Raw genomic sequence first — 20,795 nt, 5'->3', positions numbered from 1 at the left:
TGAGTTTGTGTTGCCGTTTCCATCTAATCACCGCTTCTTGAAATTCTCAGCCACTATCATATATAATTGAACCCATTACGAGAAGTCTTCAGTCTCAAACGTTGGCTCGGGACTCCCGTCTCGATTGACTCTCAATACCCTCGTTTGTGCGTAATCAAACACCGCATACACGTTTTGAAGAAAGACATCGCCGACGATGGTGAAATCTGCATTGTGTCGAGTATGAGCACTAATGTCATTGTAAATATACCACAAGCTGTACGCACCCATTTCCGAAGACGAGGCGATCCCAACCATGCAGTCGGTCGAATTAGTATCCTCTGGCCCGAGGTTGAACGTCTGAGGAGAGACTGTGAAGGAATGATCGCCCAACGTGAACGTAGGCACAGATGAATTCATCATATTACACGGAACTGTGCAGACGCAGACGTTGATCAAATTAATGACGGTGGAGTAGGAGATAGACTTACTTGTCCAGTACGTATACCCGTCCTCCGTGTGGGCTGTAGCGTTAGATATGTTCGCGTAGTAACTTTGTGCGACTGAATCGGACGTGATGACGAGGGTGGTCCCGGTATCAATGATCGCAGGAATGTCGTCCGACCCATCGACTTCCTGGCCCAACCTCGAGATGCTGCCTAGCTCTACCTCCCAATAGCCCTGTGTTGTCACAGGGATATACGTGAGTGTGTCGGAACGGTAGAGACTCGTGTTTGTTCCTCCGACGAGCAGTTTGCTATCTCCTGGGGTAGTAGATAGCTTGAACCCCATGGCGCTTTCTGGCAGTTGGCCGCTCTCGCTCAGTGTCTCGAAGAGTGGCGATCCTTCGAACTCTGAGATTTCACGGAATGCCAGGCCGGAGAGACCGTCAGGGGGGTAGTCATACTCGCTGAACTGTGGCGAATATAAGTATGCAGCGCCAACACTCTGATTATTAACCTGACAAGCTAGATTAGTAGAGAGAAATGAACACGTTGGGAAACTAACTTTGTGACCCCCAACGGAACCGACGTCGAAATACTGTTCACCCGCCGTCTGTCCAGAGGCGTAGGTGAGTAAGAACGGCTCCCCAGTATCTTTGGCTGACGAGGACGAATCAGGGTCGTATGATTTATGCCCGTCACAAGTGAAACCGCAATCATCAGATGGAAGAACTGCGAGGAGTGTTGTCAGCTTGGAAACAAAGGATACACTCTTGGGAAAACTCGCAGAGATCTGAGCTGCCAGTGTCAAACACCACTTCAGAATGTCAGAGTCAGACCATGTCGCATCATAATTTCAATGATAAACGAACCTGTATATGTTTCCGGGGGCGTGCCAACTTTGATCGAGCCGTACCAAAGGTCCGCATTGTAGTTTGTGAGGGGCACGTCTCCATTCGTGGCCCGCTTCGCCACCGGACGGCTGTTGAAGCGACTACTCAACGGATGGGGGATCCAGTGTTCCGTTCGTAGGCCTTCATGGTGGCAGTGTACTTCCTAGTTTACGTCAGATGAATTTGCCAGTGGATAAAGGAAGACAAAAGTACTCAGATACGTAGTTCAGCTATTTCTTCGCATCAAACACTTTGGGGCTGTTACCAGCGGTGTTGAGGAGAATGCGTTGTGTGCGGCCTACGTTGGAGCGAGCACTAGATGGAGGAGTGTGTGACCCAACAACTGCGACGACGAAAAGTGCACAGATGGCAATGAGCTTCATCTTGTAGGTGTGTTACGTCGGTGGTCTGAAGTAAGAGAGGATGGGCCCCGACAAGCCCACGAACCCAGGCTGCTTCGAGACCCTCTCCGAAATGCGATGTGCAACAGCATAGTGATCCACCTTGCCCTTGTCATCCTGTGCGTCAGAACTGACTTGGGCGCCAGACGTGGCCTCCTTCGCGGGGCCTTCCTCCTGGTCAAAGTTGGTATCCAAGGGGGGGCCAGACTCATTTTGCTGCGCAACGACAGCCTGCGCAAGCGAATCGAGATAGGCATCCATTTGCCGCAGCAAATGCGTGATACGCGTGTCTTTTGCCGTATCGATAAGCTTCATATACGCCTCTTCATCATCCGCCTTGAGCACCTTCAAACGCTCTTTCGATATCCTCTCGATACGTTTCTGTTCCTCTTTCTCAGTGAAGGCATGGAAGGACAGCACCGCACGCCCGAGCTTTGTAACCCGGTCTTGTGCGGAGCGGTTCACAGTGATGATGTCGCGCCCGTGTTGGCAGATGATGCCGAGCTGCTCGACATCCTTGTGTTTCGCACGCCTCTCGCGGTCGATACGCTGTTTGCGGGTCATGCGCGCATCCCTGAGAGTGGGCTTTCGCGCACGCCTGAAGTCTACGCGGTTGAGCGGGAGCAGGGTGCCTTGAATCAAGCGCTCTGCGACGAGCGCGCGCATGGCACGTTGTTTCTCGAGCACCTTGAGGGACTTGAGCTCGATCATTGCGCGCAGCTTGCCGTGTGGAGCATGTGGCGAGAACTCATCGGGTGACTCTTGCTTGGCTCCACCGAGGATGACGTCTGCCAGAGATTCAAAGTGGCCTTCACCGATTGTGGCGGGGATATCCTCGAGCTCCTTGATGCGCTGTTGAACGCGCGCTTCGATGAACCGAACACGCTCGTTAATGACCTGGTGGACGTCGAGCCCTGCAGGCATGATGGAGGGGATGAGGAGGCGCTGGAGGCGGGTTGCGACCATGGTTGGGTCGACGTTGGGTGGGCGCTCGAGGTGGATGAAGGGCATCTTGAATGCGTTGTATGGGTACACGCCCGAGCTAACTGCGTCTTCGAGGAAGGGGCCCTTGGGAAGATCAGCAGGGTCGATGGGAGGGCCATGTTCTTCTTCTTTTACGACTTCGACGGGGGGCTCGGTGGGCGGGGGTGGAGCAATGTGACCTTTCTGTATTTTGGCAGCACTGTCAACTATACGTGAGGACACGTCTGGGCCCTGGAGAAGCTTCTCAAGATCGGGGACGGCGGTGTTGTGAACACGAATGGCATGTTGTAGATGGTCGGGGATGGGGGAACCGCGGGAGACGAGTTTGAAGGCCATAATCTGAGCGCGTAGAGCAGCCATTTGTTCTTGAGTGAAGGATACAGGGGTAATGGATGGACCTGGTATAGGCTGGGGAGCAGAATGACCATTGACGGCAGCGCCATTGATGAGACCATCTGTGGGAGGAGGTTGCTGTGGGTGTCCGTTTTGCTGTGGCTGGTCTGGATGTGACTGTTTATCTAACGAGCATAGGTTCAGCCTTATGAATATCATTGGAAAGTATCATATGACTGACTCATTTGTAGAGCCGAAGGGGGCGTAGCTACACCCGCATCGAAGGTAACGCTCGCGCCTTGGACATGTATAGGAACAGCTGACCGCTCGGGATGGCTGTGGCTCTGGACAGAAGGTGTGTCGGAAGTTGATGCTGTCGTAGGGAACGCTAGCGCTGTAGGATCAGAACCTGAAGCTGAGTAGGAAGCGCGAGGTGCGTCGTCTGAGAAGGGGAATGCTACAGGTTCAGGTCCAGGGGAGTCTGTTTTGGGTTCCAAGGATGCTGCTACGACCTGCGGAGAGTCGACAGCAATGCGATCTTCGACTACTGCCATGCTAAGCGTTTCGGACTCGGGGATGTTGACGACAGGTGCATCCCTAAGGACCGAGGCAGAATATGATGCAGTCCTAAGCATCTAACCAACCTAACGCCTAACCCTAAGGACCGAGGCAGGATATGATGCAGTCCTAACCCATCTAACAAACCTAACACTAAAAGACCGAGGCCAAACGATAGCGGCCTAAGCGTGCAGGACCCAGGATGGGGTGTTTGGGCATAATTCGAGCAGTTTTGGCCTGGGAGACAAAATGAGTAGCGCGGGAGCGAGCTGTGAGTCTGGAGAGTAAGATGACAAAAGATAGAGGTCAGGCGGTGCGATGAAAAAAAGATATGGGCGGATTACCTCCTCCACCCTCTTTAAGAGACCCAGAGTTATGTTTTGGGACATAGGTCGAGCAGTTTTGGCCCGGGAGACAAAATGAATAGCGCGGGAGCGAGCTGTGAGTCTGGAGAGTAAGATGACAAAAGATTGAGGTCAGGCGGTGCGATGAAAAAAAGATATGGGCGGATTACCTCCTCCACCCTCTCTAAGCTACCCACAGTGATGTTTTCAGGTGTAGCTTGTGCAGGTTTGACCCGGGAGACGAAAAAAGTGGAGCGGGAGCGAGCTATGGGTCTGTAGAGTACGATGACCAAAGACAAAGGTCAGGAGTTGCGATAGAAAAAAGATATGGGTGGATAACCTCCCCCTCCACCTCTAAGTCACTCAGACAGAAGTTCCCGGGCATAGGTATGGCACTCGTACTCCGAAAAGTCGAGGGAAACGCATTGTGGTTGAGTCATGTTGTTGGTACTGAGCACACCAAACCTCACGTAGATCATTCTTGCGGTGTACTGGATCTCACATAGTTCCGCCTCAAAGGGCCTGACCCATGACCTACTTGACAATGCGGATGCCCAACATAACCTAACGATGTCGTAGTGGTAATGGTTGAACAGAAAAAGATTATGTAAGATGGAAGGTAGTAATTACTATAGGGATCTGCGACGTATATTACATAAGCTGCACAAACAACAGTGCAACCCTACAAACATACAGCACTGTGTAGATTACATAATCTAATGCTCTTTGCTCTCAACATGTATCACGCACTAAAGTCACAACACAAGGTAAGCAAAGTATAATAACTTTAAGCTAATGTCTAAGTTTGTAAGGTATATAGTGATGCGTTAAGCCTTCGTTTGTAGTAAGTAAGTGAGGAAAAGTGAAGCGGATGAGCGCAAAGGCAGGGACCACCGGGTGAGTTGTCACTTCTTGCAGAGAAGAATTATTAACCAATCTTCTACCTAGACTAACGGTTACTTTACATGTCCTTGAGACTTTGTAATTACAGGTGACAAAGGGGCTGAATGTTGATGCGCTAGTACATGCGCGTTTAGGGTGAGTGCGACCTAATGAATGTACAGTACTGAAATAATAAAGTATTGCAGGACGTTAACGCGTGAGTCAATTTTTGACCAGCGTCACTTAAACTGTGCTCGTGCGGTTAGTAGGGTTGCATCCATAAGTGTATAGGGTCTTATAATCGGTATGTGGAACGTGCGTAAATGAAATACCAGTAAAGTTTTTCTGGATAGCGGAACACTTCTAAGAATTCGCGTTGGTACCGAATCAATATCGGGCAACAGTTATACTAATAACAGCGTTTATATGTGAACTAATATGGAACAAGTGCTCAGTTGACTTTGACCTGGCGTACTGAGTCAAACCTCGCCCGACCGGGCCCGTAACTGAGTTCAGCTGGAAATGGAAGGACAAGGCGTTAGTAGGAGGTATGTGGGGAATAATTGTAAAACTTTAAAGTGTCTAACCGGTTATGATGGGGAAGGTTGACCAACCTAACGCTGACGTCCCTAACTGTAGTGCAGAGGCGGCAGGTTCAGCAATAATGTTGGACCCAGAGGAATGTTTTGTCAAATTGGTGGCGCAGTGAGTACATAAGAGTGCAACCAGCGCGTAAGTAACATTATGAAGTAAGATATAGAGATATAGCTGTCCCTAAGCCTAACTAGCTAACTACTAACCGCAGATGCATAGAGCGCGTAACCTAACATTATGAAGTAAGATATAGAGATATAGCTGTCCCTAAGCCTAACTAACCTAACCTAACCGCAGAGGGGGAAGATTTGGGCACAACATCCTAACTGTGTGTGAAATTGGGGGTGCAGGCAATAGCTAAGAGTGTGTAGAGTGTAATGCTAACCGTATGAATAAAGATATAATGAAATTGCAGTCCTTAAGCTGAAGCGAGCTAACTCACCTGCGGGGGGGAGGGGGGATTCGGGCATAACTTTGGACTGAGAGGTGCGGGCAGCGAAATAAATGGTGCGGGGAGTAGGTATGTATCCCTAGAGTGCGATGCTAACATGGTTAAGTGAGAAAACAAAATGCGAAAAAGTTACAGACGCACCAGTCCCCCCTCCTCCCTACACAGCGCCCGTGGGTAAGATTCGGGCATAACTTTGGACTGAGAGCTCCGGGTAGCGAATTGAGTGGTGCGGGGAGTAGGTATGTATCCCTAGAGTGTGATACTAACAGGATTAAGTGAGAAAACAAAATGCGAAAAAGTTACAGACGCACCCGTCCCCCCTCCTCCCTATACAGCGCCCGTGGGTAAGATTCGGGCATAACTTTGGACTGAGAGCTCCAGGTAGCGAATTGAGTGGTGCGGGGAGTAGGTATGTATCCCTAGAGTGTGATACTAACAGGGTTAAGTGAGAAAACAAAATGCGAAAAAGTTACAGACGCACCCATCCCCCCTCCTCCCTATACAGCGCCCGTGGGGAAGATTCGGGCATAACTTTGGACCGAGAGGTGCGGGCAGCAAAATGAATGGTGCGGGGAGTGGATAAGAGTTCCTAGAGTGGGATTCCAATAGCGCTAAGTAAGAAAACGAAATGAAGAAAAGATACGGGCGCACCTTTCCCTCTTCCTCCCTGTAGAGTGCCGAGGAGGAAGATTGGGGCATAACTTTGGACACAGAGCTCCGGGCAACGAAATAACTGGCGCGGGGAGTAGGTATGAATCCCTAGAGTGCGATGCTAGCAGGGTTAAATGAGAAAAAAAAGTGTGCAAAAGTTACAGACGCACCTGCCCCCCCTCCTCCGTCCACAGCACCAAAAACAAAGAACGGGCCATAAGTTGGGAAGGAGACATGCGGGCAGCGAAATTTTTTGTCCGGGGTCGTCGTTATATGCATCTTGATAGGTCCAGAAGGTGTCAAGTTGCCTGGAGGTCATGGTGAATATAGGCCAGGCAAGAAAAGCATGGAGAAGGTGTGGGAAAGTGAACTTTTTGCAGATGGATTTACACAACACAATCTCGATGTATTTAAACCGGGTTTTGGACCGGGGAGAAGAGAATTTCGAGGGCTACAAGATGAGATACATAGTCCTATATAAATTGTGGAAGGAAGGGGACGAAAAAAATCGATTTTGTGACCGCGGCGCTTAGCACCTAAGCGCCGTCCGCATATAGATAGGACCAGTTTTAGAATGCCAGGAATTTTTCCCAAGGTAGTATAGTGAGTGAACCCCCCCTTCTATGATGAAGGAGTAGCATCAGCCTCTGCTGGATGCTTTGGGGATCGAGTTGAATATGTCCCTACCACTGTCAAGGCCAAGAAAGATGATAGGATAACTTTCAGAATGCCAGGAATTTTTCCAGCACTGGTGAAGTGAAGGGACCCCCTCCTATGATGAGTCACTAGGACTAGCCAGGCTGCACTTATGGATGTTGTCATGCTTCCACCATTATAAATATCAGAGAAGACAATACACCTAGTTTCAGGATGTCTAAAATTTTTTGTGAGGTGAGATCCTCAAATCATCTTCATCCATCAGGAGACACCAGGACCAGGTGACATAAAATGGACCAGTTATCAGGCGGATCATGTCCCCACTACTGGAAAGGCCAGAGAGTATGATGGGCTAGGTTTCAGGATCTCAAGAATTTCTTTGTGGGGTGATAGACTGAGTTCATCTCCACCCACCAGGGAACACCAGAACCAGATCACTCTGGATGCACCAGTGACCAAGCCAATGATGTCCCCACTATTTTGAAGGTCAGAGAAGACAATACACCAAGTTTCAGGATGTCTAGGATTTTTTGTGAGGTGATAGCCTCAGATCACCTTGTCCCATTAGGAGACCCCAGAACCAAGTGACTCACAATGCACCAGTGATCAAGCAAACCATGTGCTGACTATTGGAAGGGCCAGAAAAGATAATACACCAAGTTTCAGGATGTCTAGAATTTGTTGTGAGGCGATAGCTCCAGATCACCTTGACCCACCAGGAGACACTAAACCAATCATGCTGATCATGTCCCTATCATTTTTAAGGCCAGAAAACATGATAGGCTAGGTTTCAGGATGTCTAGATTTGTTTGTGGGGTGATATACTCCATTCATCTCCACCGACCAGGAATACCAGAGCCAGATCACTCTGGATGTACCAGTGACCAAGCTGACCAATCCCCACCATTCTAAAGGTCAGAGAAGATAATACACCAAGTTTCAGAATGTCTAGAATTTTTTGTGAGCTGATAGACTTAGGTCACCTCCAGTCATCAGGAGGCACCAGGACTTGATCATCCAGTAACCAAGCTGTTTATTTTGCCACCATTATAAAGGTCAGAGAAGATGATAGGCTAGGTTTCAAAATGTCTAGAAGTTCTTGTGAGGTGATAGCCTCATATTACATTTGCCCATCAGGAGACACCACAAAACGCACCAGTGATTCAGTTGATCATGTTCCTACCATTGTAAAGGTCAAAGAAGATAATACACCAAGTTTCAGGATGTCCAGAATTTCTTGTGAAATGATAGCCTCAGATCACTTTCATCCATCAGGAGACACCAGGACCAGGTGACTTAAAATGCACCAGTGACCAGCTGATCATGTTCCCACCATTGTCAAGGTCAAGAAAGATGGTGGACCAAGTTGCAGGGTGGTAGGAATTTTTTGTGAGGTGATAGACTGAGAACACCTCCTGCAGGAGACATTAAATCCAGATCACTCTAAATGCACTAGTGACTGTGCTGATTATGTTCCTACCGTTTTAAAGGCCAGAGAAGATGATGGGCTAGGTTTCAAGATGTCTGGAATTTTTTGTGAGGTGATAGCCTCAGATCACCTTTGCCCATCAGGAGACACTAGGACCAGGTGACTCAAAATGTACCAGTGATCAAGCCAACCATGTCCCCACCATTGTAAAGGTCAGAGAAGATGATAGGCTAGTTTTCAGGATGTCTAGAATTTTTTGTGAGGTGATAGCCTCAGATCACCTTCATCCATCAGGAGACACCAGGAGCAGATGACTTAAAATGCACCAGTGATCAAGCTGATCATGTCCCCACCATTGTAATGGTCAGAGAAGATGATACACCAATTTTCAGGATGTCTAGATTTTTTTGTGAGGTGATAGCTTCAGATCACCTTCACCCATCAGGAGACACCAGGACCAGATGACTCAAAATGCACCAGTGATCAAGCTGATCATGTTCCCACCATTGTAATGGTCAGAGAAGATGATAGGCTAGCTTTCAAGATGTCTAATATTTTTGTGGGGTGATAGACTCAGATCATCTCCACCTATCAGGGAACATGGGAACCAGATCATCCTAGATGCACTGGTGATCACACTGATCATGTCCCTACTGTTTTAAAGGTCAAGAAATATGATGCACCAAGTATCAGGCTGGTAGGAATTTTTTGAGGTGATAGACTAAGAACACCTCCTGCCATCAGGAGACACTAAACCCAGATTACTCTAAATGTACTAGTGATTATGCTGACCATGTCCTTACCATTTTATAGGTCAAGAAAGATGGTGGACCAAGTTTCAGGATGTCTAGAATTTTTTGTGAGCTGATAGATTCAGATCACCCTCACTGATCAGGAGGCACCAGGACTAGATCATCTTGGATGCACCAGTGACCAAGCTGATTATGTTCCCACCATTGTAAAGGTCAGAGAAGATGATGGGCTAGTTTTCAAGATGTCTGGAATTTTTTGTGAGGTGATAGCCTCAGATCACCTTCATCCATCAGGAGACACCAGGAGCAGATGACTTAAAATGCACCAGTGATCAAGCTGATCATGTCCCCACCATTGTAATGGTCAGAGAAGATGATACACCAATTTTCAGGATGTCTAGATTTTTTTGTGAGGTGATAGCTTCAGATCACCTTCACCCATCAGGAGACACCAGGACCAGATGACTCAAAATGCACCAGTGATCAAGCTGATCATGTCCCCACTATTTGGAAGGTCAGACATGATAATACACCAAGTTTCAGGATGTCTGGAATTTTTTGTAAGGTGATAGACTTAGGTCACCTCCAGTGATCAGGAGGCACCAGGACTAAATCATCTTGGATGCACCGGTGACCAAGCTGATTATGTTCCTACCATTGTAAAGGTCAAGAATGATGGTGCACCAAGTTTCAGAGCAGTAGGAATTTTTTGTGAGATCATAGACTGAGAACACCTCCTGCTATGAAGAGACACCAAACCCAGATTATGTACTGGCGAGTATACTGATGATGTCCCTACCATTTTAAAGGCCAGAGAACATGATAGGCTAGTTTTCAGGATCCCCAGAATTTTTTGTGAGGTGATAGACTCAGATCATCTCAACCCACCAGGAGACACCAGAGCCAGATCACTCTGGATGTACCAGTGACCAAGCTGATCATGTGCCCACCAGTTTAAAGGTCAGAGAAGATGATAAACCAAGTTTCAGGATCACAGGAATTTTTTTCATTGCTATAGTTCACCCCCTCCTCCTCTCACCTAGGGCAAATGTCTGAATGTGGTTATCATCAGATGGAGATACCAAATTTACCTGATTATAATACTTATAGACCTATATGCAAGTGATATAACTCCCTGTAGATGACATAATACCTGTTGAATATGGTCATGGAGTGGTATCACCTTCCAAACAGTAAAATGGACATAACTCATGTTCCTGACCACCAAATTTTATAAAAGTGAGTGGAACACAATCCCAGTAACACCCTCTATCAAATGAGATACTCATAAAACAATAAAAATGTGACATGTTTTATATAATATTCAGCCATACGGTGTATAGATAGACTATCGTAAGGTAGAGCCGTTGGGAGGAAATGGCAATAACGAATGTTGGCACCACTCGAGCAGCGGCGCAGAATGTAGCCCGCAATTTGCGCATCCCCCAATGCTACCTTAGGCTGTTGGAGCGTTGGAAGGCCGTCCTCCACATTTTTGCTCCCATAACAGAGGCGACTGCCAAAAATGTGGAGGAAAGTTGGTTGCCCCTTTTTTTTGGGAGCACGCCTTGACAGTCGATCCTATGCAGAGGCTTACCTTCATACTGCCAGTATTGCGTCTTGGGCAGCCTCCAGCCATCAATATGGAGGAAGGCCCTCTTCCACATTGTTGCTCCCATGAAGGGGGCGAGTGCCAAAACACGACCAGCGCTGGTGCTTCTTCGTAGAGGCAGCGTGGACGTTCCTGTTAAGAACCATGCTCAAAGGGGGTCGAATCCAGAGGGCTTGGCTTCAGCTCACGCATATTCGGAGTCTATGATTGTATGTGATAAGACATATACGACATCCGAATGTAGTCGATGAATCTGAGAATGTATGGATTTTCACCGTCCGATACACCCTGGAACATGAACTTGGAGGATCTGTGGAGACCCCAAAGACCGAGTGAATCGGTGCGGTCTCCGAATCTCCAGTTTATGGAGCTTGAATTTGAAAGACTTTCCAGCTTTCGTGATACAGGCAGCTTGCTGGATCTCGCCTATGTACCAATTATCTTTGCCCTTCCATTGTCCCATAGTTCCTGGGCGAAGAAACAAGGCAGATGGGTATAGGAGAGGGAAGGCACCAGGAATGCTCCTTGAATCAACGCACATTGGTACCTACATGGCTGCCATGCGTTATTGCGTATCGCTGCAGATGTCGCTGATTCCAAATGGAGCACTGCCAAAAGAGCCTGCAATCGCCATTCTTAGACTTCTTATAGCTGGTCCATTTTCGCAACGGTGCTTATGCTTTTCTGATTGCTGACTTGGCCACTGCTATCCGTAGACATTGACGCTGCATTGTGATAGGATATGTACACTAGAGTGGTGGTTGCTTGTTACCAGTCCACAGAATGCTGTAGTACAATATACACTGAGTCCGCCATCTTGCTGCACAACTTTATGAGTTCCCAAATATACTTCGTCCTCAATCTCGCCCCTGTCTGATACCTGTTGCGCCTGAGGCCGGTATCGCTGTGCTTGAGAATGTCCAATCCTAACTTCATGACGCGATGCGACATATCCTCGAGGTTGCTCATCTCCGTCTTGATGCATCTCTGCTTCGATTTGGAGCTGCGGTCGTCGAAGGTTAGGCAGTCGATGGTAATATTGTTCGCCTCCAGCTCCAGTGCCCGGGCAAGCTTGATTATCCACCATACCGTATTGCGGTTACCACGTGCCTCCGCCATCGCCTGATGGATCGCATCCCGCCTGCCTTCCCGCGTTTCCATCGCACTGCGCTGCTCCTCGTTCTGCCCGTTGTCGTCTTTTGTCGGCTGCATGCGCGCGCCATCGTCGCGAGTGCACGACAACTCTGAGGCGTCTGAACCGATTTGGTGAATGCCCCTCCATGCTATCTGCAGGCGCCGTCTGATGCGCATGTTGACCATGCGAGTGTGAGTGTCGCCCTCATCGTCAGGGTCTACTTCATCTTCCGTCGTCTCGTCGTCACTCTGGAGCATTTCCTCGAGGAGCGACTCGAAGCGGGGTGGTTTTGAGGCGACTGCCATCCGACGTCAGTAATAGTTAGTCCATCGTCAACCCACTCACCTGGGGCAGCCGGAATCATCTTGATCACAATACCACCAGTGCTGGGCATGATCTGCGATTTATCGAGACTGGGACGTTATCTGTAACAGATGGTGGATGGGTTTGAGATGGGTGTTTGAAACGATGAAGGGTAGCAAGCCAGTGAGATTATATCGGACAAGATGGCGGTGGTTATTTGTACTGTGGCCAGCGGACATTGAAATACCTGACGTCTGATGTTGGGACGCGGTGTATTGCGGAGTGGTGCATGTCCACCAACCAAATCTGCCACAAGTAAAGTTCTTCTGCTCGTGCCATTCCACACACGGTCAACCATTGTCCACTGCCGGGTTTCTGCTCGTGCCATTCCACACACGGTCAACCATTGTCCACTGCCGGGTTTCTGCTCGTGCCATTCCACACACGGTCAACCATTGTGCTACAGACCTACTGTGGTCTCCCGCCCGCAGGGGCACACATCGACTACCATTGTCCACTGCCGGGTTTCTGCTCGTGCCATTCCACACACGGTCAACCATTGTGCTACAGACCTACTGTGGTCTCCCGCCCGCAGGGGCACACATCGACTACCATTGTCCACTGCCGGGTTTTTTCTCATTCCATACCATCTAATGTCTCAGCGCGTGCCATTCGCCAAACAGCAAATGATTTTCCGGTATATCACCTGTGGGCTCCTGCGCATCCTCGCATAAATCGCCCTCTAAGGTCCACTATGTGTGACGTCGCCATTCCGGAAATATTAATACTAAGTCCATTCCACTCTCCCTGTGCATGAAATGCTTGGGAGGGCGGAAGAATCTGGCAGGAAGTTGGCATATGAGTTGAAACAATTTGAAAGGTGGTCTCACAGACACGGCTAGCTATGATTAATTACATAGTTATTCATATTCTGCTTCCTTGTTGAGGCTGCGATGGTACGCCTAACTGGTAACGATCGGCCCACAACGGGGGAGAAGGACGATCGGGAACCGAGATTGGATCTCGAACATTCGTCTCTGGTAGCTTGATAGGCTTCATGTTCAAAGATTTAGAGTCATTTTTACATCAGGGCTCGTGTCTAATCCGATAATTTTGGCTTTAACTGTACAAGAAGTGCATGCAAGTTACATTGACCAGACCCTGCTCACCCTTCCCAACCAACAACCCTACACACCCCAAAGCGCACCGTTATATCAAAGTACAGCGCTGTCAAGATCGACTGAATCGACGCCAATGACGTTGATAGCCTTAAGGGCAGGAAAAGCACCACTTTCGCAATATCTGATAAGAGGTTCTGGGTTTGGACCAGAAAAATGGGCGGTTCCACAATCCTCAATGGAAAGGCTTATAAGATTCGGGGCACGAATCTGTTTCAGCACACGGATGGCGAGCTCAACATCCCTATACCCAGAGCCATATCCCAGGCGAAGCTCTTCGAGGCGGGGAAGCAGTACGGCCTTGTGATTGATTGGCAATCCCGACAGGGAAAAGACCATCAGCACTAGTTTTCTAAGCCGGGGACAGGATGAAAGAATCGCTGAAAACTCGTCGCCAGTTGGACAGCAACCACGCCCATAAAATTGGGACAACTCCAAGACATGCAAGGATCGAAAGACGTTTGTGTGCATTTGGTGGGAGAATGATGGCCAGTTTATAGGAACCCCGTCGAGAGCCAGACGACGCAATCTGGGGAGTGGGGAAGACCGTGCACGGATATCTTGAGGGAATAGGGCATCCAATGACATTCCAGCAGCGACTAGCTGGGCGCGTGGTACTGACCGCCTCGGAAGGCGATCTAGAGGTTCAAAGGAGTGAAACTCCTTGAGCACCAGAACTTCCAGGCAAGTAGCACCTGTCGGAGTGGGTGTACTCAGCAGTTTAAAGGCGTGTGGGATGAGTCGGTCCCAACGTTGGCAAAAGATGGTGAGAGATCTCCATCTTTTGATCTCCTTGAGCAGCAACTCCATGATTCGGGGAATCATGGAGGCATATGCAATGCTAAATCCAGAAACGTCTGAGCGTGTGATGTAATGTCTAGAGACGGGTGTAGCTTACCTGGCTTCAATGCCCGCCGGGGCTCGTGCATCAATAAAAACAGTCACAGGACATTGCTGTGACCGCTCGATGAGGGTGACCAACTGGGATGGTTCCTTTTCGAGGTTCATATGCCGAAGGGTACATCCCAGATTGGACCACAGACTCGGAGAGGATAATGCTATATGTCTCCAGCGCTTATCCACTGATGCCAGGATACCTGGCATTTTCATACTGCTCCGACTGAATGGCCGGAGGCTTTCTTTCGTGCTGCGAGTGCCAAGTGCTGCAAGCTTGAATATATGTATAGCCACATCATACGGGAGACGGTTGAAATAGCATGGGCCATGATCGACCTTGGAGTCTGAAGACATTGTAGATGTTAATGTTCAGCGTAAGACGAGGGTAAACTGAAAGAGCGTGAACATCCACCGAGGCTCATCAATTTATGTTTCAAACATGTGGAACAAGGCTACAATTGAGAAACTGTGACCCTCACCACAAAGCGTCCACGGTGGTCGTTGCCGTTCATCAATGGCACACGGGATTCCTTGTAAGATAATACGTTGAAGTTGTATAAACATACGCCATCTGGACAGTGGACGGTGATGCGCCTAATGTTTGATGTAGGACGCGGTTTATCATGTAGTGTAAAGTAGCCCCTGACTCGTCGACAATCTGGCCACAAGGAAAGTCCCTCCGCTTGTGCAATTCCACAAATAGTACACCATTGTGCTGCAGACCTACCATCTTCTCCTAAATTACCATTTATTCTATTAATTGGTGTAACAATACTTCAATATCCCTACAACCCTTAGTACCTTTTGCTTTATTCTTGGCTATTACTGGTTTAGAATTAGCTGCATCATTCATGCAAGCTTGTCCTTCCACATTACTCGCCCTTCCAGAGTCATTACTCAGCGCGTGCTATTCGCCATACGACAAGCGGTTGTCCAGTATAATCAATCGTGGGCTCCCGTTACTTCGCTTGCTAATTGATGGAATACAATGATGAGACTCGAAGAGAGTGACGAAAGGAGCGAATTTTGATGTCTCCCAAGGTTTCAGAGAACTTGGTGGGACGATGGGAACAGTCTCAATCACGATCCGCGGGAATGGTGGAAGGATGATGATGGTATTGTGCTTGTAAATGATGTAGCCACGTCGCAGTCGTAAGGGAGACATATGCTATGATGTATAGTAACTACCAGTTCAAGGAATTGCAGTTGCATCTCATCCACCTCTTGCCCCGCCATCGCGGCAACAAATGATCACAGACCACACACTGGAATAATGCTTGTCTTGTGTGCGGTGAGGGTTGGAAAGTGTCTTGACACGATGCCATGATTTGTTTCCGCGATATCTGCAATGTTATCCATCCTCCGGTTCACGGTCCGCTTCCGTTCGGAGATGCTGTCGTCCCAGGTTGCGCACTCAGCCTCACCTTCTGCACCTCCTTAGCCAGTGCATCCGCAAGGAGTGTCACCCGCCGGACCATTTGCAACGTTGCCATTGAGTCGTCCATCTCCTGCCTCGATTTCATCTATGCGTTCTACCAGCCTTTGCTCCCTGGAATACTCGTCTTCTTCACCAGCGTCATGGTCATGGGCAGGCTGCCGGCGGATGACCCGCTTGGGAATGCGCAACATGGCAAACGCTGCATAAACCATTGCTTGAATGCCATTCCGTGCTATCTTCATCCGCCTCTGACGCGCATGTTGACGTCCCTCGTAAGCTCGTCGCCTTCATCGTCAGAGTCCAGGCGATCGTCAGCTCGGTCGTATTGTTCCTGGATCATGTCCTCCAGGGCTGATGCAAAGGGTGATTGTGGAGCAACTGTGAAGATTAGGTGAGTAAAGTAACGATCCAACTTCATCGCACGGACCACCGACAGTGGTGAAGGACTTGCCTTTGTTGTTGAGCTCAATAGTGCCTGTGAATTTCGTCGTGCCCTCGGATATTCCAGCCATACTCAACATGGGTGGTGTTCGCGAGTGAGTTGGTGATGTGAAATAGATATATATTTGATGGTGTTGTAGAGAATGTTGGATATTGTGTCGCCTTTTCAGGGCCTTGGAATTTATAGTCAATGAGAGATGCCCACAGGTGGATGATCATGAGTGGGCCGTAGTTGTATAGTCACGATTGAATGCCCACGGTCATGATGCTGATGCTTACCAATCGTGTCTTCAGATTTCAACAAGTCCGTCCGGTGCCTGCGCTACCAACGTATCCATTTGCGGACGGCCAAACGATTAATTAGGTCAGTCGTCCATCTCCTGGTCGATTGCATCCATGTGCGACTTTAGGGCTGGTATGGTGCGATGTTTGAGTTTCGAAGCATGACGAGGCAGAAGACGTTAGAGTGAATGGATGCTGAACTAAGGACGGAACATACAGACTGACTGACGAGACGAGCTGCGTAGGATCAACGTAACCAACCTCATGAGGCTTGCGCGTTTGGAACGGCCATAGATGCGTTGGGCAGTCGAGTGGGTGCCAGTGCGGCTTCTCTCTTAAACGTGGTTTCATATCATTCTGCATGACCTCATTCTGATACTCTTTTGCGATGCATATGTAGTTTCATGATGTAATCAAGCTTCAGGGGAAACAAGGCGTGGTTTCACGACACATTGCATGTCGTTGTATTGTTCTGAATCGATGATCGCTTATTTGATGGCCTTATTAGCGAACATGCATGGCGCAGGCCGTGGTTTCACGACACATGCACGCCGTTGTATTTCTCTGGATCAATGATCGCATATTGTATTACCTCACTGGAATTATAAAAGGGGGTGGTGTGCGTGCCAGCAGCTTCGCCGTTCGTTCTAACAGAATCTCGCCGTGATACCTTCGCTTTGCAACAGGGTATGGGAAAACACTGATCATCGATCAGCAGTCGCCTTCGATGTCGAGGTTTGTCAATCCCTCCATCCACGTTAAAGGCTGAGGACGAAAAAACAGGTCTCCTCCAACACCCAGCCCACCCATGGATGCCCTAATCATCAATTGTGTACGGATGGTGACATAGTCCCTCTAATCCACAAGGCTTTGGAGGATGAGGCCGCGCAGATGCATGATCCATTGCAAGGTTGGGATCTAGGGCAAGTCCTTCATAGAGGCTTCAGTGAAGGGCCTGGAGTTCTGGCACCCGAACATGACGTCCATGAAGACAGCGAAGTCGAGATGCAAGGGGGCTCCACTCCACATAGGAATGGAACCCATAAACAGAAAGGGAAACGAGCTCGTCGTCGACTGCAGCGCGCCCGAGATGTGACAATCTACAAGCAAAGGTCTAAGCTAGCCAGCAGACACATTGCAAAGTCGATCGCCAGCAAAGTCTTGGTGAAATGCCTACCAATCGCTCGAGGAGGGTACATTGGGAAGCTGCGTGAGTCTCGCTGCAAGGCCGTTCAAGAGCTTGACTGCCTGCTGCAACGGGGATTCAAAGTTGTAGAATGGGATGGACGGTAGGTTATATATGTTAGCTTATTCCACGAGGCAGGCTCATCGATGGATGTGACAGCACCCCTCATGTTTTGTTGGACAAGGAAGAACGGATCATCGGCGTCCTTGCTGGACAACCCAAGGACGATCGCTGGCACGATACGGTAGCTGCAGCCTGCACTGCAATGAAGGATGCAAGGGAGTTGCGTCTTCACCGATGATGACATGAAGCACCGAAGAGGTGCCTATCCTTGCCTTGCCGTCGGAGTGTCATTTGGGGGCGGTCAACAGGTGATTGTGGACGAGATGCTTGGCCGGATGAGCCGCTAGCTCAACGATGCAGATTCCAGGAAATCTTGTGCACGCCAAGGGAAACCAAGACGCACTTCAATCCCTCCTGGAACACAAGGCCATTCAAAGGCTTGCGGGGTTTGCAAATAGTAAGCAGCCGCCTGTAGCATGGGATGTACTGACCCATGCCCACAGGCATGCTATACCATTATTCGCCCAAAGTGTATGAGTTATATTCCAACACCAGGAGATCGCTCTTGGAAAAGAGCCAGGTTTGGCATGGAACTTTCGAAACAGCGTGTTCCCTGCAGCAACATTCAACTTCGGTCCTACCGTGGTGACTTTGGATCACACGGATAACCTGAATTTCGCCAGCGGCATGTGCAGCATCACCGCCCTAGGCGACTATGACCCTACCATGGGTGGACACTTGATTCTGTTTGACCTAGGGCTCATTGTCCAGTTTCCACCTGGATCCACCATCATCATCCCCTCAGCAATCCTGCGTCATGGCAATGTGCCCATCGCCTCAGGAGAAAAACGCCAGTCCTTCACTCAGTACTTTGCGGGAGGGTTGATTAGGTGGGTTGACTATGGGTTCCAGACTGAAGCCAATTTTAAGCGGGAGAGTCCTGAACTATGGCTGGCAGCCATGCATGGGCGTCAGAATAGGGTTGAGGAGGCGGCAGGATATTTTCCAAAGCTCAAGACTTGTGTAAGGATCCAAGTCCTCAAATTTGATACATTGTGGAACCACTTTAACTACTCTAATCAACTTAATGCATTGCGCCATACACGTACATGAGTGAGGACGGCTGCACTGTCTTTAAAAAGTTCCAGGTAGCGAGGGCAATGGGCACAGAAAAGTCAGAGCCCCATGGCCCCTGCTTCACACCGTAGTGCCTGGCTAGGCCCAGCGGAAGTTCTGCAGGGGAGTGAGAGATGAATCTAGGACGATTATGTGCCTCCAACCGCCAGACCTTGCAGAGCACTCCCAGTATTATTAGAAGGCCTAATCAAGGTGCAGGGGGGGTGCCATATAAAGCAAGAATGAGTCCCAGCAGCAACCCCTCCCAGGCAGTACAGCCCAGGAATGCTCAGCCTGGTAAAGGGCGGAGGGGGCGCTGCCCCGCCTAACACAACTCTGGAGTACACCAGATGCACCCGCCATGACAGGCAGGCGTGTGCTAGACGGTTGGGACTGTAGACGGATAACCCCGTTAGAAGCAGGACGGACATGATGAAGGGCGTGGCAACAAGAATGACGCAAAGGTCCCAGCAGCAACCCCTCCCAGGCAGTACAGCCCAAGAATGCTCAGCCTAGTAAAGGGCGGAGGGGGCGCCGCCCCGCCTAACATAACTCTGGAGTACACCAGATGCACCCGCCATGACAGGCAGGCGTATGTTAGACGGTTGGGACTGCAGACCAATACATAGACGCAGACCAAACCCCATTAAAAGCAGAACTGACTTGCTTGAGTCACAGAAGGCGGGGCGACAACAATGACATTGAAGTCCCAGCAACAACCCTCCCGGGCAGTACAGCCCAGGAATGCTCAGCCTGGTAAAGGGCGGAGGGGGCGCCGCCCCGCCTAACATAACTCTGGAGTACACCAGATGCACCCGCCATGACAGGCAGGCGTATGTTAGACGGTTGGGACTTCAGACCAACGCAGACGCAGGCCGAATCCTATTAGAAGTAGAGTGAGTGGCAAGGGGACTTACTTTTTCAAGCATATTATAGGCGGGTGGCGCGCGTGATTTGGACAGATGCAGAAGTAAGGAGCAAAGAAACAAAGCAACAACACGCAAAGAAAGAAACAAAGAAACAAAGAAACAAAGGTAGAGAGAGAGGGAGGGGGAGAAACTAACAAAAAACCACGACCAAACAAGGGCTTGTAGATGGTTGCAGAGAGAAAGAAAGAACGAACGAAAGAAAAAAATCAACCACGACCAAACAAGGCCAGACAAAACAAACAAACAAACAAACAAACAAACAAACAAACAAACAAGCAAACCTCGATCACGTGACATATCAATCACCATCGATCATCGCGTGGTTAGCGCATTATTTATGGGGAAATCGTTCTTTCCTGCCGGGAGATTGGGGTCCGGTGTGATTTGTCACGTTTAGTCCAATAAATATCACTATATAACAAATGAGATGCAAGGAAATTCACGTCCACTGCGACGAACAATGGTCGGTCCGAACACGTGTATTCTTACCAAGGGTTGTGGCAACGCCGCATCGGGTATAAAACAAAACACGGCCATTTATACCATGCTTCTTTCTTTCCTTCCATCATTCCATTTCTCCACACCATGCCTCCTAAGAAAAACAGTAAATCTACAGCAGGTGGACACTTCTCAGGAATTACTCGCGCAGGGCCGGGAACCGTCGACATTGGCAGCATGGTGCCTCAGCACAGCATTGCTGGGACGTCTGTCCAGATGCCCAGCGACCTAGGCCATGATGGGCAGGTGGTCAGATCCACCGAAGCCCGTTCCCTTACCACAGCCGTGTCGTCCGGCGTCCAACAAACTCAGGCCAGTGGAAAATCCAACAATCCCTCATCCCACGCCATAAACATCGGCAATTAC

At 49.2% G+C, this 20,795-nt stretch overlaps 8 protein-coding genes across 8 annotated transcripts; 2 read left to right on the top strand and 6 right to left on the bottom strand.

Annotated features, from left to right (window-relative positions):
- Positions 1–75: 75 nt before the first annotated feature.
- Positions 76–1,433, bottom strand: EDB91DRAFT_1064177 (acid protease; the record flags this gene model as incomplete). The annotated part of the gene is made up of 6 exons (XM_041314671.1): positions 76–206; positions 267–413; positions 471–939; positions 988–1,154; positions 1,192–1,239; positions 1,295–1,433. Coding segments are annotated over 6 exons (1,101 nt in total), but the record flags the coding sequence as incomplete, so codon positions are not given.
- Positions 1,434–1,710: 277 nt separating this feature from the next.
- EDB91DRAFT_1064166 (uncharacterized protein) lies at positions 1,711–3,252 on the bottom strand (the record flags this gene model as incomplete). Its single annotated transcript, XM_041314669.1, has 2 exons — positions 1,711–2,768; positions 2,913–3,252. 2 exons carry the CDS (start codon positions 3,250–3,252, stop codon positions 1,711–1,713), a joined length of 1,398 nt encoding a protein of 465 aa, XP_041169465.1.
- Positions 3,253–3,744: 492 nt separating this feature from the next.
- On the bottom strand, positions 3,745–6,749 carry EDB91DRAFT_1256284 (uncharacterized protein; the record flags this gene model as incomplete). The annotated part of the gene is made up of 9 exons (XM_041324133.1): positions 3,745–3,860; positions 3,936–4,038; positions 4,106–4,200; positions 5,854–5,941; positions 6,004–6,111; positions 6,174–6,281; positions 6,344–6,451; positions 6,514–6,621; positions 6,684–6,749. 9 exons carry the CDS (start codon positions 6,747–6,749, stop codon positions 3,745–3,747), a joined length of 900 nt encoding a protein of 299 aa, XP_041169464.1.
- A 4,982-nt stretch (positions 6,750–11,731) lies between these two features.
- Positions 11,732–12,492, bottom strand: EDB91DRAFT_1088293 (uncharacterized protein; the record flags this gene model as incomplete). The annotated part of the gene is made up of 2 exons (XM_041316398.1): positions 11,732–12,396; positions 12,444–12,492. 2 exons carry the CDS (start codon positions 12,490–12,492, stop codon positions 11,732–11,734), a joined length of 714 nt encoding a protein of 237 aa, XP_041169463.1.
- Positions 12,493–13,615: 1,123 nt separating this feature from the next.
- EDB91DRAFT_1064158 (uncharacterized protein) lies at positions 13,616–14,830 on the bottom strand (the record flags this gene model as incomplete). The annotated part of the gene is made up of 2 exons (XM_041314666.1): positions 13,616–14,456; positions 14,478–14,830. The coding sequence occupies 2 exons, from the start codon at positions 14,828–14,830 to the stop codon at positions 13,616–13,618; spliced, it is 1,194 nt and encodes a 397-aa protein (XP_041169462.1).
- Positions 14,831–15,383: 553 nt separating this feature from the next.
- On the bottom strand, positions 15,384–16,435 carry EDB91DRAFT_1088291 (uncharacterized protein; the record flags this gene model as incomplete). Its single annotated transcript, XM_041316397.1, has 5 exons — positions 15,384–15,644; positions 15,743–15,912; positions 15,952–16,087; positions 16,168–16,292; positions 16,342–16,435. 5 exons carry the CDS (start codon positions 16,433–16,435, stop codon positions 15,384–15,386), a joined length of 786 nt encoding a protein of 261 aa, XP_041169461.1.
- Positions 16,436–17,154: 719 nt separating this feature from the next.
- On the top strand, positions 17,155–18,124 carry EDB91DRAFT_1256279 (uncharacterized protein; the record flags this gene model as incomplete). The annotated part of the gene is made up of 5 exons (XM_041324132.1): positions 17,155–17,193; positions 17,249–17,324; positions 17,356–17,372; positions 17,421–17,926; positions 17,983–18,124. 5 exons carry the CDS (start codon positions 17,155–17,157, stop codon positions 18,122–18,124), a joined length of 780 nt encoding a protein of 259 aa, XP_041169460.1.
- A 116-nt stretch (positions 18,125–18,240) lies between these two features.
- EDB91DRAFT_1256278 (uncharacterized protein) lies at positions 18,241–18,999 on the top strand (the record flags this gene model as incomplete). Its single annotated transcript, XM_041324131.1, has 3 exons — positions 18,241–18,343; positions 18,390–18,417; positions 18,492–18,999. 3 exons carry the CDS (start codon positions 18,241–18,243, stop codon positions 18,997–18,999), a joined length of 639 nt encoding a protein of 212 aa, XP_041169459.1.
- Positions 19,000–20,795: the final 1,796 nt, after the last annotated feature.

Source organism: Suillus paluster (genome assembly GCF_016628075.1).
Source record: "Suillus paluster strain FC165 chromosome Unknown EDB91scaffold_182, whole genome shotgun sequence".
Lineage (NCBI taxonomy): Eukaryota > Fungi > Basidiomycota > Agaricomycetes > Boletales > Suillaceae > Suillus > Suillus paluster.
This window is presented reverse-complemented; position numbering and strand designations above follow the sequence as displayed.